The 13,667-nt window shown below is 41.9% G+C and overlaps 1 protein-coding gene across 1 annotated transcript in view; it reads left to right on the top strand.

The window, feature by feature from the left end:
* The window catches only part of SLX4IP (SLX4 interacting protein), a 71,666-nt gene extending 61,691 nt beyond the window's left edge, over nucleotides 1–9,975 (top strand). The window contains 3 exon segments of the mRNA XM_071582125.1: nucleotides 6,390–6,499; nucleotides 7,950–8,763; nucleotides 8,766–9,975. Coding sequence (XP_071438226.1) covers nucleotides 6,390–6,499; nucleotides 7,950–8,763; nucleotides 8,766–8,786 — 945 coding nt within the window. The 3' untranslated portion in view covers nucleotides 8,787–9,975.
* The last annotated feature ends 3,692 nt before the right edge of the window (nucleotides 9,976–13,667 follow it).

Genomic DNA, 13,667 nt, shown 5'->3' with positions numbered 1-13,667 from the left:
CCATCTGTAAGATTTTGATGGCTCTTGAAAAGGTTTAAAATACTTCAGGCTTTGATAATAATTCTTGATATTCCTGACAGGTGAAGAATATTTGATAGAATTTTTTTTAAATTGTTGTAAAGAGCAGTCCATTCTTCAGTCTTCAGCAGAAATTTGTTAAAACTAATAGGAAGTTCATAACTTGACTGACCAGGAAGCTGAAATATATGTTGGTAAAGTTTAGAGCAGAATTTTTTAACAATTTGTAATGATTTGAAGGTATTTGGAGGGACAGATCAGCAGTGTGAGCTCAGAAATCTTGGGGGCTTTGGGGTTGGTGGTGGTAGTGGTGTTTGCTTTGAAAACCAAGTTGAAACATTAAATTGTTGAGCACTAATTGTCTCCTGAGCTGTGCAGTTCTGCTTGTTTTATGTGTTTTGCTCCTGTATAACCAGCAAGATCAAAACTATTAGTTATTCATTCCAAGATTTCCTACAGTTGTTATTGTACATTGTCGTTGCATAAAAAGAACATTTGTTTTTAAAATGATGGGGGGTTTTCCAGGTTTTTTTTCCTACAAGTAATGAAGTTTGAAGTATATGAACCATGTTGCTGTATACACACCATGTACTCTAAGTGGTATTTTCTTATGTCATGTAGCCCTTGTTACATCTGGAAGGGTAAATGCACAGTGTAAATTCAGCATTGCTGGTGGGTGGTACTGATGGGCAGTGCACTGGCTGGCTCTGATACACATTCAGGTTTGATGGCACACCGAGGATCCTCATGCCAGGCTGTGACAAGTTGTGGTACAGGATTGCAGCAGTGCTTTGCTCTTTCAGATCCTCACGAGACAACTCAGTGATTCCTTCCCTCATGGCTTGTAAGTTGGAGAAAGGGGTCGAGCTCCACAGTAAATTACTATCTTCTTATTTTATAAACTCTATACTATGTGTATCTTGCATTCCTGTCCTTAAAATGGATGGAAAAGGCTGGCTGAAGATTCATGCTTATGAGGCCTTGTTTTTCCTTAAAAAAAAAAGTAAAAATTCACCATTCTCATTGAGAGAAGTGATTTTGGTTGCAAACCTGTTGTCTGTTTCTCCATGCCTTATCAGTGGACACTTTCTCTGAAGATACAATCTTAGTCTTGTAGCATCAGCATATAAAATCAGAATGATTAATAGCTCAATTACTTAACATTAATTTTAGCACTTCTTGCCTTCGAGCAAGTGCACAGAGCGTGTGTCACGTGCCTTTTGGTATGTAAATAAATTGGTTGTTTTGGGAGCACCTTCTGTGCCTTTAGAAAGTGTAGTGGGTGTTTTTGCTGTCTGTGATACCGACAGGTCTGAATTTTTAAAAAGGCCCCTTGCAGCATTAGGTGCTGTGAAGTATCACATTTTATTTGTTCTAGGCCATTTATAGCAGGAATTTTTCTATTTTCTGTTCTCCAGCAAGTGTTCAAATGCAAATCTGTAGAACTCTGAATTTCTTACATTTGGGATAGTCTGGGATTCCTCCAGTGTGTAAAGTAAAATTAAAATCTGAACCAAATACTTCAAAAGGAAGGAGGCATTTTCCTCATAGAAGTCATATGCTTTGAGCTAATCTGATGATGCTTTGGGGACCTTTGGAATGTTTGGAATTGCCAGGACTTCTGTATGGAGCGAGAAACTTGGGTTCACACCTTGTATGTTGAGAAAGTGGAATGTGTATCACAGGGGCTTGGAACAGATGGGGCCAACTCTTGCACTAAATGGTACAGACCACAGGGTCTCTTGACAAGCAAAAACTTAATTTTTAATATCCAGGGTGTCAAATTAAAATGAAATTTGGTAGCAGATAATGAGGACTGTACTGATCCAGGAGTCTGATCTTGCTGTCTGTGCTGGGCCAAGGGGAGTTGGAACAGTTCTGCTCCTCCAGCGAGAGGCAGTTTGCTCTGGTTCTTACATTCCTTTCCAGATTGAAATTGGAGAATTCTTGAAAACCACCAGCATTCCTTAAAAATACCTATTTCAAAGCAAAAAATCAGCACTCCAGTGTGTAACATGGAATGATCCTTCATGGTTTTTACTGGAACTTACTGACATTCAGAGCAGGACAGTCAACTTTAAAATGTAGAGCAATATTCTGCCAGTCCAATCAAGGAACTGTATTTCAGGTTGAGAACAGTATCCATTTCTGTACTTGGAAAACTTCTGCAAATGTTTTATGATGTGGTTGGAGTTCATAAGTGGAACTGCCAGGACAGATGCATCACTGCATTGGAAATGCAAAAAATTTGCATTGTGAAACTGTGGGAAGCTTTTCCTTCATGTGGGATGGGAGAGGGCAGGAGGCAAGACCCAAAGTCCTGTCTCTGTCACTTTTTTATCAGTTAGATTAGAGTATCTGATTCATCCTTCACTCACAAGCCTCCTCACTTGCTTTAGGAACCCTTTTTGCTTATCAGATTGGAAGGAGTCCTGTCTGACCTCTCGGATCTTCCATTCATCTGTTAGGACACCTCTGAAGCCTAAAGGTTATCTTTGATGGCTGAGCTCTTGATACAGATTAGAGTGACATCAAGAGAAATCATGAAATTGCCACCCTGCATGAAGCTCCCCTAAATAAGTGTTTCTCTCTTATTTCACTAATTATAGTTTGTGTGTGCCTGGGATAGTACTTCAGTTCATAGCTTTGCCTACATCACTGTATTTATGGGCCCCTCCCATTTGCCACTGTGATACAAAATCTGAATTCTTCAACCCACTGATGTTTTCTACTAAGTATTTTTGATGGGCCATATTGATAAATGCTTTTTAAAAGCAGTGTGGATTTTATTGTGGGTGGGGTTTTGGGCTTTTTTTTTTGTTTTTGTTGTTAACTAGACATGAAATTAATTTATCCATTAGTGTTACTTTATTGGTACATAAGTACCAATAATACTGAGAAGAAGAGAGGCAACTGGAAAGTACGACACCAAATGAGGGGCAGGAAAGGGGGGGCAGCATTGTTTACTTTGGAAAGGTTTCTTGCAACCCAGCATTAGAAGAAAAAACATTATTTATATGAGTAGAAGAAGAAAAAACATTATTTATATGAGTATATTGCCAGGTTGAAAAGGGCAAACCTTTCACTCTTCTTGAGAGCAATGAGTTATAAGGGTTCCTCACGAGTGCCCATCCACGAGGAGTTCTGTAACAGGTATTAAATGCTGAATTCAGCTGCCCTGGGGAGAGCTGGAGATGGCAGTGACCACTTTTACATTTTTGAGAATTTGTTTTTCCATGTCAATAAATACTAAGTTGAGTGACATAGCAAAAAAAAAATGGAATTTTCAATTTGATAAACCTTGCAGGAAGTATATTGCGTGCCAAAGAGTCTTTTTTCCCTCTAGTCCTGATATAGGTTTATTCCTCCTAGACTTCTCTTTGGATAAGTGCTAAGGATTATATAAATCAGGTTTGGGGAGGCCACTGTTACAAGCAGGTTGGCTGGGGAGACATTGTGAGCTTCACTTCTGCGGGCCCTTCTCTGCTGAGTTTCAGTGACAAACAGGAGTGAGCTTACCCTAGGATTTTAAGAGCACATATTTCTAATAGAACTTGGCAGTTCAAGGACTGGAGAAGCATTTTAATCTTTTGTGCCCACCCAGTCTCTATACAAATGTAAATATGTCTGTCTTTAACAATTTGCCAAGAAATGTGGTTTTAATTTGTTAGCAGCAATCCCACTCCCTGCAGCTCTTTCAGAGTCGAGTTGCAAGTCTGGCGGTGCTTTGACGTTTTTCTCTGTCATGGTGTCATTGTTTATATGATGTCTGCTTCTGCTGTCCTCCCTTTTATGCCTGGAATATTTTTCTTTAATTATTTCACTGCCTAAAAGGAATTTGGGATTACTAGACAGGATGAGAGCAGATTAGCTTTTTTTTGTTTCTTTAACAAGTCCTGAAGTTCCCATAGGAAATAAGTAGTATTCCCAAAACAGAGAGTGTTTTTTATTTTTTTTAATTAACTAAAATCATTAAGTCTAATAAAGACAAAAAAGGAAGTATCACCAATAATGGCTGAGTGTCTTAGTAGTATTTGGAGTGCCCATTGTTGTTATTTATGACTCTCTCTGCCTTCTATTGTGGACTTATTCCAGCCTTAGGGAGTTTACATCACTCCTAACAGCAAAAGGCTCTCTGGTTCCCACAGAGTCTTTCAAAGACTGACTCATATGCCTTATGTTAATTGTTCAGCTCTCAAAATACAGCACTTTACAGGGTGTGGTTCCGAGGGGAAAATCTACTGTACTTAGAGGGCATGTTCAGAAGTGTTTCACATATAAATCATTTTGATTTTTAATTTTTTTATGCCTTAACCCTTTTCTGTCATTGCTTTATGTGATAAGTTATTTGAAAGCCAAACAAAAGGTTGATGAGAGCGTAGTGAGGGATTGTGTTAGTCCATTAACTCCAGCCTGACTCAACTCTCAAGTGACATGACTTGGCCATCTTTGCCTCTCTCCAGGCTCTGCTCTTCACACCCTGACACACGGTTCGTATCAGACAGGAGTTAGAACTGAGTTTGTTGCTTCTTTGCAGCAGTGAGCACATGTGGACAGGAGCTGCCCCCCGTCCTCCCCTGGGTTTTGTAGCAAGTGCTACTTTCCTTTCCACACATGGCTCACCACAGGTACAAGAGTTGCCTGGGTGGGCTGGGGATCCTGGCACTGGCTGTGCTGAGGGCTGGAGAAGGTTTAACAGAATTAACCTTACAGCACAAACTCAGATACTTCTGCTCAGGCTCCTGCTCCCTGGCCAGGGGTGAGTGCTCTCCAGCTGCTTTGATGCAGGAGGGTTGTGCAAGAGCCTTCAATCCAAGTTGTGTGGCTGTTACTGGAAATCGGAGGAGTTTCTCCAGGCTTTGCAGTCTGTCTTCACTTAAAATTAGCAAGACTCTTGAGTATCTTAATAATATTCCTGTCTTTAATAGTTTACAAAGTATGAAAATGTATTTAGTCAAATTAGGGGAATCTGCCTCTCAAGCAATTAATCCCTCAGATTAAACTAGTTAAGCTTGATTTCTGAGGTTGAAATCACATTGCACAGATGTGCCACGTGTTTTCTGCCTGCTGTAAACACACTCCTTGCAGCTTTATGGACAGAACTGGATGCATCTCTCCATGCACACATTTGTGTGATTTGCCTCTGGAAGGAGGGTCAGAACAGGTGTGGATTTAAGTGCTGAAATGGCTTTACTTCTTTGCCTGACTCCCCTCCTGCTTACAAAACAGGAAGCTGTTTTCACTGGCTGTTTCTTCTGGAAAGAGCACGGAGATTTCCCCTCTCCTTTAAAACAGAAAAAGGAATGGGCAGGGCCTGATCTCCCCTAAGTGACAGGTTCCTGAGGGGTTTTCCAGGCAGGGATCATGTACAGGCTTTGGCTTGGTGCCTCTGCAGGCTTTCTCTCAGTTCCTCAGTTCTCCCGTGCCACCTGGTTCCTGTGTGTTCTCTTCATGGCACAGAGCAAGGAACAGGCTAAATAGGCACTGCCTGTGTTTGGTGAGCCCGTCAGAGCATCCTGCAGGCTGATGGGAGAACGTGCTGGCAAAGCCAAGGACATGCACAAAGCCTCTTCTCTTCTTGCCTTTACCACTTTTTTTCCTCTCCTCCATAGCCTCGGAGATAATACTTTTTTGGAGTGTATGATAGTTAATAGTGAAGTCATCAAATGGCCCTTCTCTGATGGAGATTATTTCATTGTGAAAGGAAATGCTCACAGCTTGAAGAAGAGGAGCATTTTCCTCCCCTCCCGCTCGCCCCAGCTGTATTATGTAAAACCCTGGTGCTGCTGTTAGCTGAGACCAGAAAGAATTCCCCTGTTGTCCTGCAGTAGCCAACCACTACAATCTGCGAGCGTTTAAATGTTAGAATTAAAAGTTTTAACCCCTGCCTCCTTCAGTGAGCAAACAGCACTCTGCATGTTTTCCATAAGTATGGAAAACTGTGGGAATTCCTTGGAGAATAAGCGTATAGACCACTGCGCCAGTCAGTCTCTTCAGAAAAAAACCTGACAAACATGCTCCTGTCTGCAAGAGAGATTCCTGGCATTTGTCACAGTTTGAGCCACAAGGATGTCAAATATTTGCCAGCAGTTTCCTCAGAGGGTTTGGAAAGCTCCATCCTTTACACTGCGGTCCTGTTTGTTTGTGGTGTGTTTTTTAGCATATGAAATATGTTGGTTGGGAGTCTGAAAGGGGAGGGAACTGACTAGACTCCCAAATATTAAAAGATTAAAAATAATTGTTTCTCTTAGACTGCTCAGATCAAAATAATAAAGAACAGCTGTAAGCCTTAGTATTAGAAATGGAGTTTTCTGTTGAATAATCATAGTTTGATGTGTCATGTTTTAAACCTGTCTTTTCTTTTGGAGCAGAAAGAAGAACTTTCCAGTGGGATGTCTGAATATTTTACTGAATCTGCTGAAAACAAGAAGCTTAAGATTAGTCTGAATGAACAAATAAAGCAAGACATCCTGAAAAAAATGTATGTCACTAGTCTTTCTAAGCTCTTAAATTTATAATGGGTAAAATTTGGGTTGGTAGAATCTAGCCTATGTAATAAAATTTCAATATAAATTGCTTTGCAAAGCATTGTTTTAAATTACTGAGACTACTACTCTAGTGGGGATAAGCACATAAAATGATTATTGCAGTTTTTTACAGCGTGGAGAAACCTCTTACAACCCACATAGATATCTCACATAGCACTGGGCAGAATCAAAACAGACTCTTTTTTTCCTTGAATGAAGCTCTGAGCCAAAAGAAATATGTGATGCTTGAATCTGGTGAATAACACTTTGCAGATAGATTTTGTTGTTCATTTGAGAATCTGGGCCACTGGTCACAGGTAAAGGTGTGATGGGTGGGGAGGGTGAGCTGGTTGGCTGAACGTGTCCCTGGTGCTCTGCAGTACCATGGCCTGACCTGCCATGCTGCCAGCAGCCCCAAACCCCTGTGATATCAGGGCTTTGCCGTGAGCACTGGCAGCTTCTCTTTTTACCCAAGTTGTCTGTCTGTGTGGTGCTTAGAAACCAGGTTAGATTTGGGGGTATGACAGCAGTACCTATTTCGGGCAGGCCCTCTTTGGGAAAGTCAGATACCCTGACCTGGGAACTGCCTGGCGGCAGCAGAGCAACAAAAAGGGGCATCTGTTTGGGGCCATCTGTACTGACATGGTCAGACTCAAAATGCAGCTTCAGTACATGGGCATAAAGTTGCTCTTATGGCCCATGTGAAATCCAAAATCGTAGGTAATGCACTGCCAGGGTGTGTTCATGCACTGACACTCCATTAGGTCCCTTGTGATCCCATTTTCCTGCATAATTCCTTTTAGAATATCATCTGCTTGCATTACCAAAGTCCTTCCCAGATGAACGGGCTTGATACTAGATGAGTAGTGGTTAACTCCAAAGTAATGCTTTGAAATGTCCTGGGAAAAATTCCAGAGGAACATTCTAAAATAGAGATTAGAAGCTCTCACACAGAGACACGCTCGCTGCCTCTCCCCGCCTGCCCCCTCTGTCCTGTAGGATATACATTATGCATGTGGATGTATGGGAATGGTTTGAAATCATTTAGGCACTTATGAAATCCTATTTTATCAACCCAGTTCATGAAGGAATTCAATCTACTTCTGCTGTGTTGACCTTTAACATCTGTAATGAATCCAGTTCTGCCTTTTGGAATAGAATATGAACTCACTCCTTCATGGCTTAGTCATTAATAAATAGGGTTCTCCCCTAGTGCAGTGGAAAATCAGATGGATAACACTTGATATTACCCACACTAGACAAACATTGCTGCTTGTCAAGATGATATACAGGGATTTTTTCCACTTTCAGCAAGAGAATGGCCCTAGTGGTGTTGCAGAGTTTGGAAGAAGGGCAAATTGAGGCAGTAAATATTCTTTTTTAATTTAAATTTTTTTCTTGCAGTGTGAAAAGGACAAAAACAAGGAAAAGTAGTGCAAGCAAACCTCAAATCAGCAAGGACTCCAAGAAAGTGTATCTTGGCTCAGTGGACCCACAGACAGAGAACAGAAAGAGCGACTGTCAGACGTCTCTCAGTCGTCGGTCTGATGTGAAACGTAGGAGTCCAGGCCTGCTGAAGGACTGCACAAATACAGCTGAGAGCAGCCTGCAGCTTCCTGGTTTAGAGCTGCAACATTCTGTTAATCAGAGACAGGCAGATGATGTTGGCAGCCAGCAAAGACCTCATGCTCTGGAGAGGCTGGAGGCGAATCTTCTGAGTGAGAACCCTCCTTGTAGCTCTGAGTCAGCACTGCTGGGTCCAAAACAAAGTCAGAAAGTGACCAAAACACAGGCTCAACTAAAGAGCTGTGGTTCAGGGGAAAAGTCAGAGCAATTCAAAAAGGTGTCCTCTGAAGGGACTGCTTTAATTTCTGTCAGTACAGAAACGGGTAAGTGCAATGGTGATGGTTTGGGTCCATCCCTGGAGGAGGAGAACCCCCTTAACTCCAGGTTGTTTCCTAAGCAAGACATGACAAAGACTGTGCCTGACCAGAGATCACTGGCTTTGACAAAAAACCCCTCTCAGCCTCTTTCTGTGAAGAGCAGTAGAGTGCAGGCAAGCCAAAAGGAGCCAAGCACAGCCACCCAAGAACTGCCTGCAGTGCCATCCTCGAGTGTAGAACTGCAGCCTGTGTCCTCAGAGAAGCTTCCCCAAAAAAGAAAACAAGAAGGTGAAAATGGTCTCAGGAAGTTAAAACTGCGAAGGCTTAAGAAGTCATGAAATGTGAAGTGTTACCTTGATGGCATGAGTGGTCAGCCAAATCTGTGTAAGCAGCAAGTATGGAGCAATTCAGAATTATGGAAAATAATAAAAATACATAATCCAAATTAGAGAAGACAGCTTAAGAAAATTTAGTTAACTAAGTATGTTAGTTGGAACCAGAATGAGGATAATCCTTTGAAGTTTAAGAATTTTACATTAATATTGCATGATCCAGCATCATCTTTATAGAAAGAAAAATCTCATATAATATTTACTAAGCAAAATTTTAGATCTGGGTATGTTTTAGTGCTATTAAGAATTCATATCAGCTGATGACAGCAGAATAAAACCCCTTTCGTGGTCTGTAAGCAGCTGCAGTTATTCAGTGTTTTCCTTGTTTCTGGACACATAGTTTATTTTACTAAAAATTAATCCTTTGTGCTAGAAAGTTCATGGTTTATTCACATGATCTTTACAACAATAAGGCAAATTGAGCTTATTTCAAATAAACCTTTAACCAGGATTAATAGCTGATAATTTGAGGCCCACCTTTTCAGCAGGGTTTCAAAATAACCATAATTTCTGCTTGTGCAGGTTTGATGTGCACATTTATTTCTAGCCCACGTTGTGGATACAAGTGATCATGCATTGAGGCTTTGGAAAAATGAAGGTTGGTTGATATATTTATCTATCTTTAGATTTATGTATTTGCACCTGGATGTGCAAACATTGCTGTTGGGTGAAGTTCATACATACACATATGGAAACATCTTCATGCATTCATTTTTCAGAATGGAGCCCTGTTTGTGTGCAAGGATGACATGCTGGTTTCCATGTGTGATACCCCAGCAAGCTCTTACTCTGACAGAGGTCATTTTTCATTGCACAGAGCTTTTTCATACTGCTTTCTAAATCTATATGCTAATGAGTTAAGGAAATGTAACTTTATTTCATGTCTTTTTTAAATGTGTAAAATAAATCTATAAGCAATTTTCTTTCATAATTCTCTTGAAGGCAGAGTCAGCAGTGCCCTGGCAGCCAGGAGGGCCAGCCATGCCCTGGGGGGTATCGGGCACAGCATCACCAGCTGGGTGAGGAGGGGATTGTCCTGCTCTGCTCTGCACTGGGGCACCTCACCTGGAATGTGGGGGCAGTCTGGGGTGACACAATGTAAGAAAGACATTAAGCTCTTGGAGAGTGTTCAAAGGAGGGTGAGAAGATGGTGAAGGGCCTGGAGGGGAAGTGTGTGAAGGGTGATTGAGGGCACTTGGTCTGTTCAGCCTGGAGGAGGCTGAGGGGAGAGGGGCAGAGGAGGGGCAGGCACTGATCTCTGCTCTGTGGAGACCAGGGACAGCACCTGAGGGAAGGGCATGAAACTCTTACTGGGGAGGTTTAGGATGAATATTAGAAAAAGTTCTTCACCCAGAGGGTCGTTGGCCCCCCAGGGAAGTGGTCATGGCCCCTGCTTGAGTTCAAGGAGGATTTGAACAACCCTCACAGGCACAGAGTGGGATTCTTGGAGCTGTCCCATGCAGGACCAGGAGCTGAACTTTGATGATCCTTGTGGATCTTTTCCAACTCAGCATATTCTACAATTCTGTGATTTTATCTGAAGCAATTTAGAAAAATCTCACTGACATTTACTTATGACCGTGGATATCCTCATTGAGGTTAAGAAGATGATTCACATCTGTGAGCATTAGAGTTGGTGGTGTAACACAGGTCCTGATGAGAGTTGGCAGCTCTGCAGTTGACAGCAGGCACTGTTGATTGTACAGCTTCCTTCTGCAAGAAACTATTTCTGCACTTGCTGTAAGTGGGAGAGATTGTGCATCTGTCTGGAGGACATGTTCTCTTTTTTCTTTCAGCTGTTTGTGATGTTTCTCAGTGCTTTGCAGTCAGGTTGCTAATCCTTACCCAGCTTCAGGCTCTGCTAAAAGATCTTTCCTAGTAACAGCAAAACCAAGGCTGCAAAACCCCCTGGTTTGGAAGAGGAAGAGCCTGAGGTACGTTTGCTGTTGTCTTTTTTATGGACCTTTTTGATGGACTTGATGAGGTATAAGGCTGTTTAATGAAGTATTTTTCAGAAAAATAAGAGTAATTAGAATAGTTTGATAGTTTATATTAAAGTCTTAGCGTAGATAACTCAAGAATCAGAAACCAGACAGTAACCACATACAGTTTTTATCATCCCATACTGTTACTAAATATAGTTTAACCTTTTAATTACAGTCTACTTGTAATCCTAACTGAATAACATACCTGCCTGCACCTTACAAATAATGGGGGCTTGGGTACATTAAATTTTCTCACAAGTGCATAGTTGCATCATTCCTACTGCCCTTACTTCCCCAGTAGGTTTGAGGCTCATTGGAGCTGTGGATTTAAAGCTTCACTACTTTAGAAAGTTGTGTCTTGGATCCTCTCAGAAATGCAGTTATTCAGGGAGAAGTTTGAATTCATGGTAATTTCTGGATTTTAGGTGACGTTGCTGCTCAGAACTGTTGTTTGTTCTGTCTGTGCAGCAGGACTTGTAAGAGCTTCCCCTTTGCAGCCCTGGTGGGTGCTTTGGGTGGTGCTGGGACACTGGGGCTATGTGGTTTCCTAAATCAGGTTTTTTGGGGGAAAAAGGAGCTGGAAACTGAGCAGTTTCCAAATCTTGGCTGTGGCTTTCTATTACCAGTTTGCTTCTCAGCAGCATTAGGGCTCCCTTCTGTTAAAAGTAATGAATATTTAAGGATCTGTTCTGAAACTGCCAGTGAAGCACAGAAACAGTATCTTTGGTTCATTTTTATCTCAAACCACCCAGCTTTGGTGGGTTTCTATTTCAATGATCATCTGATTCATTTGGTCTGTGCTGGTTGCTGATAGTGAAACAGCCCCTTCCTAGTGAAACACTTTCTAAAGCGTACAGGGGATTGTTTCCATTATTCTTTGCATCAAAGGAGTTAAAAATATTTGTGTAGTGAACTTTTGTGTTTAAACACACATCAAAAGCTAGACCAGCCTTTTACATAACCATTTATGAAGAGGAAGCAGCTGATGTAAAAGCTCCCCTGCCCAGTGTTGATCAGTAGGAAGGTTTAAAGTATCCCAAGAGTTGTTGTGAGCACTAAGCTTTGTGCTAACTTTGGTGTTACCTGGCAGGTAAGAAACTTTCCTTGCTACAGAAGGTTTTGAGCAACTGAGGTTAAGGAGCCTTCCAAAGGCATTTATTTGGTCAGTGAGTTCCTTCCCTCTCACCTTTCCTGAGATTGAATTGACATTTTTATAGCATCATCTCATTGGCTTCTGACTGGAAAATGGATTCTTTCTAAAGAAAAAAAAATGGAGGAAATATTTTTCTGTTGGCAGTTGTAATAAGAAAGATGTAAAATATAGACTTTCCCAGATTGCATGTTATGAGTAGTTATCTTTTGACTGTTTGAAAGGTTTTGTCTGTATTCAAACAGGCTGCAGCAGAGGCAATAATGTCAAGTCTTGCCAGCACTGGGAAGTGTGGGTTGGCCTCAGAAATAGGCTTTAACGGAAGGCACTCTCCTTTGCTTTGTGCTTTTTTCTTCTCTAATAAGTGTTAACTGGTTTGCACTCCCCTGTGTGAGGGAGAACGTGTGGGTTGGGGAGGGGGCACAGGGAGCCCTTCCTCGGAGGGGTATGGAAGCAGCTGAGCCTGCAGGGAGGGGAATGTCCCTGTTTTGGCAGCTGGGGCAGCACTGAGGGAAGTGCTTAAGGAGCTGTACTGCAAATTCTTTAGTCAACTTGTTCAAGGGGTTTTGTCCATCTCTTTTCCCCCAGATAATTGAAATGGAACCTGGTAGTGTGTGACATTGTCCTTTCCACACTGGCAATAAGGTGGCATTTTTAGATGGGGACTTTTTGTTTGGTGTCGGTTGAATGCTGAGGAATCCTACAAGAGTTGTGGAAGTGATGTAGTGTTGCAGGGCATTTGAGCTGTAACCTGGAAATTGTCCAGGGAATTAAGCACAACTCTCCTACCTTCTTTACTATCCACTTAAAATTCCAGAGCTGGAAATCAGTTCCTATGAGAGCTGACAGTGCACCTTATGTGAATGAGGATCTCAGTAATTTGTTCCCATTCTGTCCAAGTTAAATCCTTTAGTACAGTAGTAGGAATTGGTATCTAGAGCTCTATAACTTGCTGTCACAATAATTGTCTTTTTTATTTATGCATCAGATCTTTAAATAAAAGTGTCTAACCTCTCATTCTAGAGCTGGCCATGCCCCTTTTTGATATTAATATGATCTCATAGTTCTAGAATAAAAGGAATAGAGATTGATTTCTCCACCCTGTAGGGAGACTGGTTGAAAGAATTTGCACATCACAGAGAAGGTGCTCACTGGCAGATCTGGGCTGGCACTCCCTGTCTGAACCCATATGGCTCCACTGCTGCCCCAGTGCTGGGGAAGCAGCTGCTGAACCATACACAGCCTGCACTCTCTTCCTCTCCACCAGAAATTGGAATTAATCATTGGATGGCTATTTTACTGCCTTTTCCCTCTTTTGGGAGCAAGCAAATTCTGTGTGCACTGGCAAACAATAATTGCAATGGCCACTGCTGTCAATGCTGAAAAAAGAGGAAGCCAAAAAAATCTTAAATATTCTTGCTTCCTTTAGGAGGGGAAGGAGTGGTTATGCAATCACTTCCATCTTCTGGGGCAGAAAAGGCTGAATTTGGTACTTCCCTTGTCAGAACTTCTCATCTTTGCCTGCACTCCTGAAAACATAAAGGCTCTGCCTTGTGACCGCACAGATGGCAGGGCCTGGGAGCAGGGCTGGGTTCAGCCTGAGGGCTGGGGAGAAAGAGCAGAATCAGGAATCCTGAAGAAGCCAAGAAAATATAACCTTGTACCTTTTCTAGCTTGGCAGGGAGCTGATAAGTAACATGAACTCTTGGTGT

The sequence above is a fragment of the Pithys albifrons genome, chromosome 2 (genome assembly GCF_047495875.1).
Source record: "Pithys albifrons albifrons isolate INPA30051 chromosome 2, PitAlb_v1, whole genome shotgun sequence".
NCBI classification, from domain to species: Eukaryota; Metazoa; Chordata; class Aves; order Passeriformes; family Thamnophilidae; genus Pithys; species Pithys albifrons.
The sequence above is the reverse complement of the archived record's forward strand: the minus strand, read 5'-3'. Positions and strand labels throughout refer to the sequence as shown.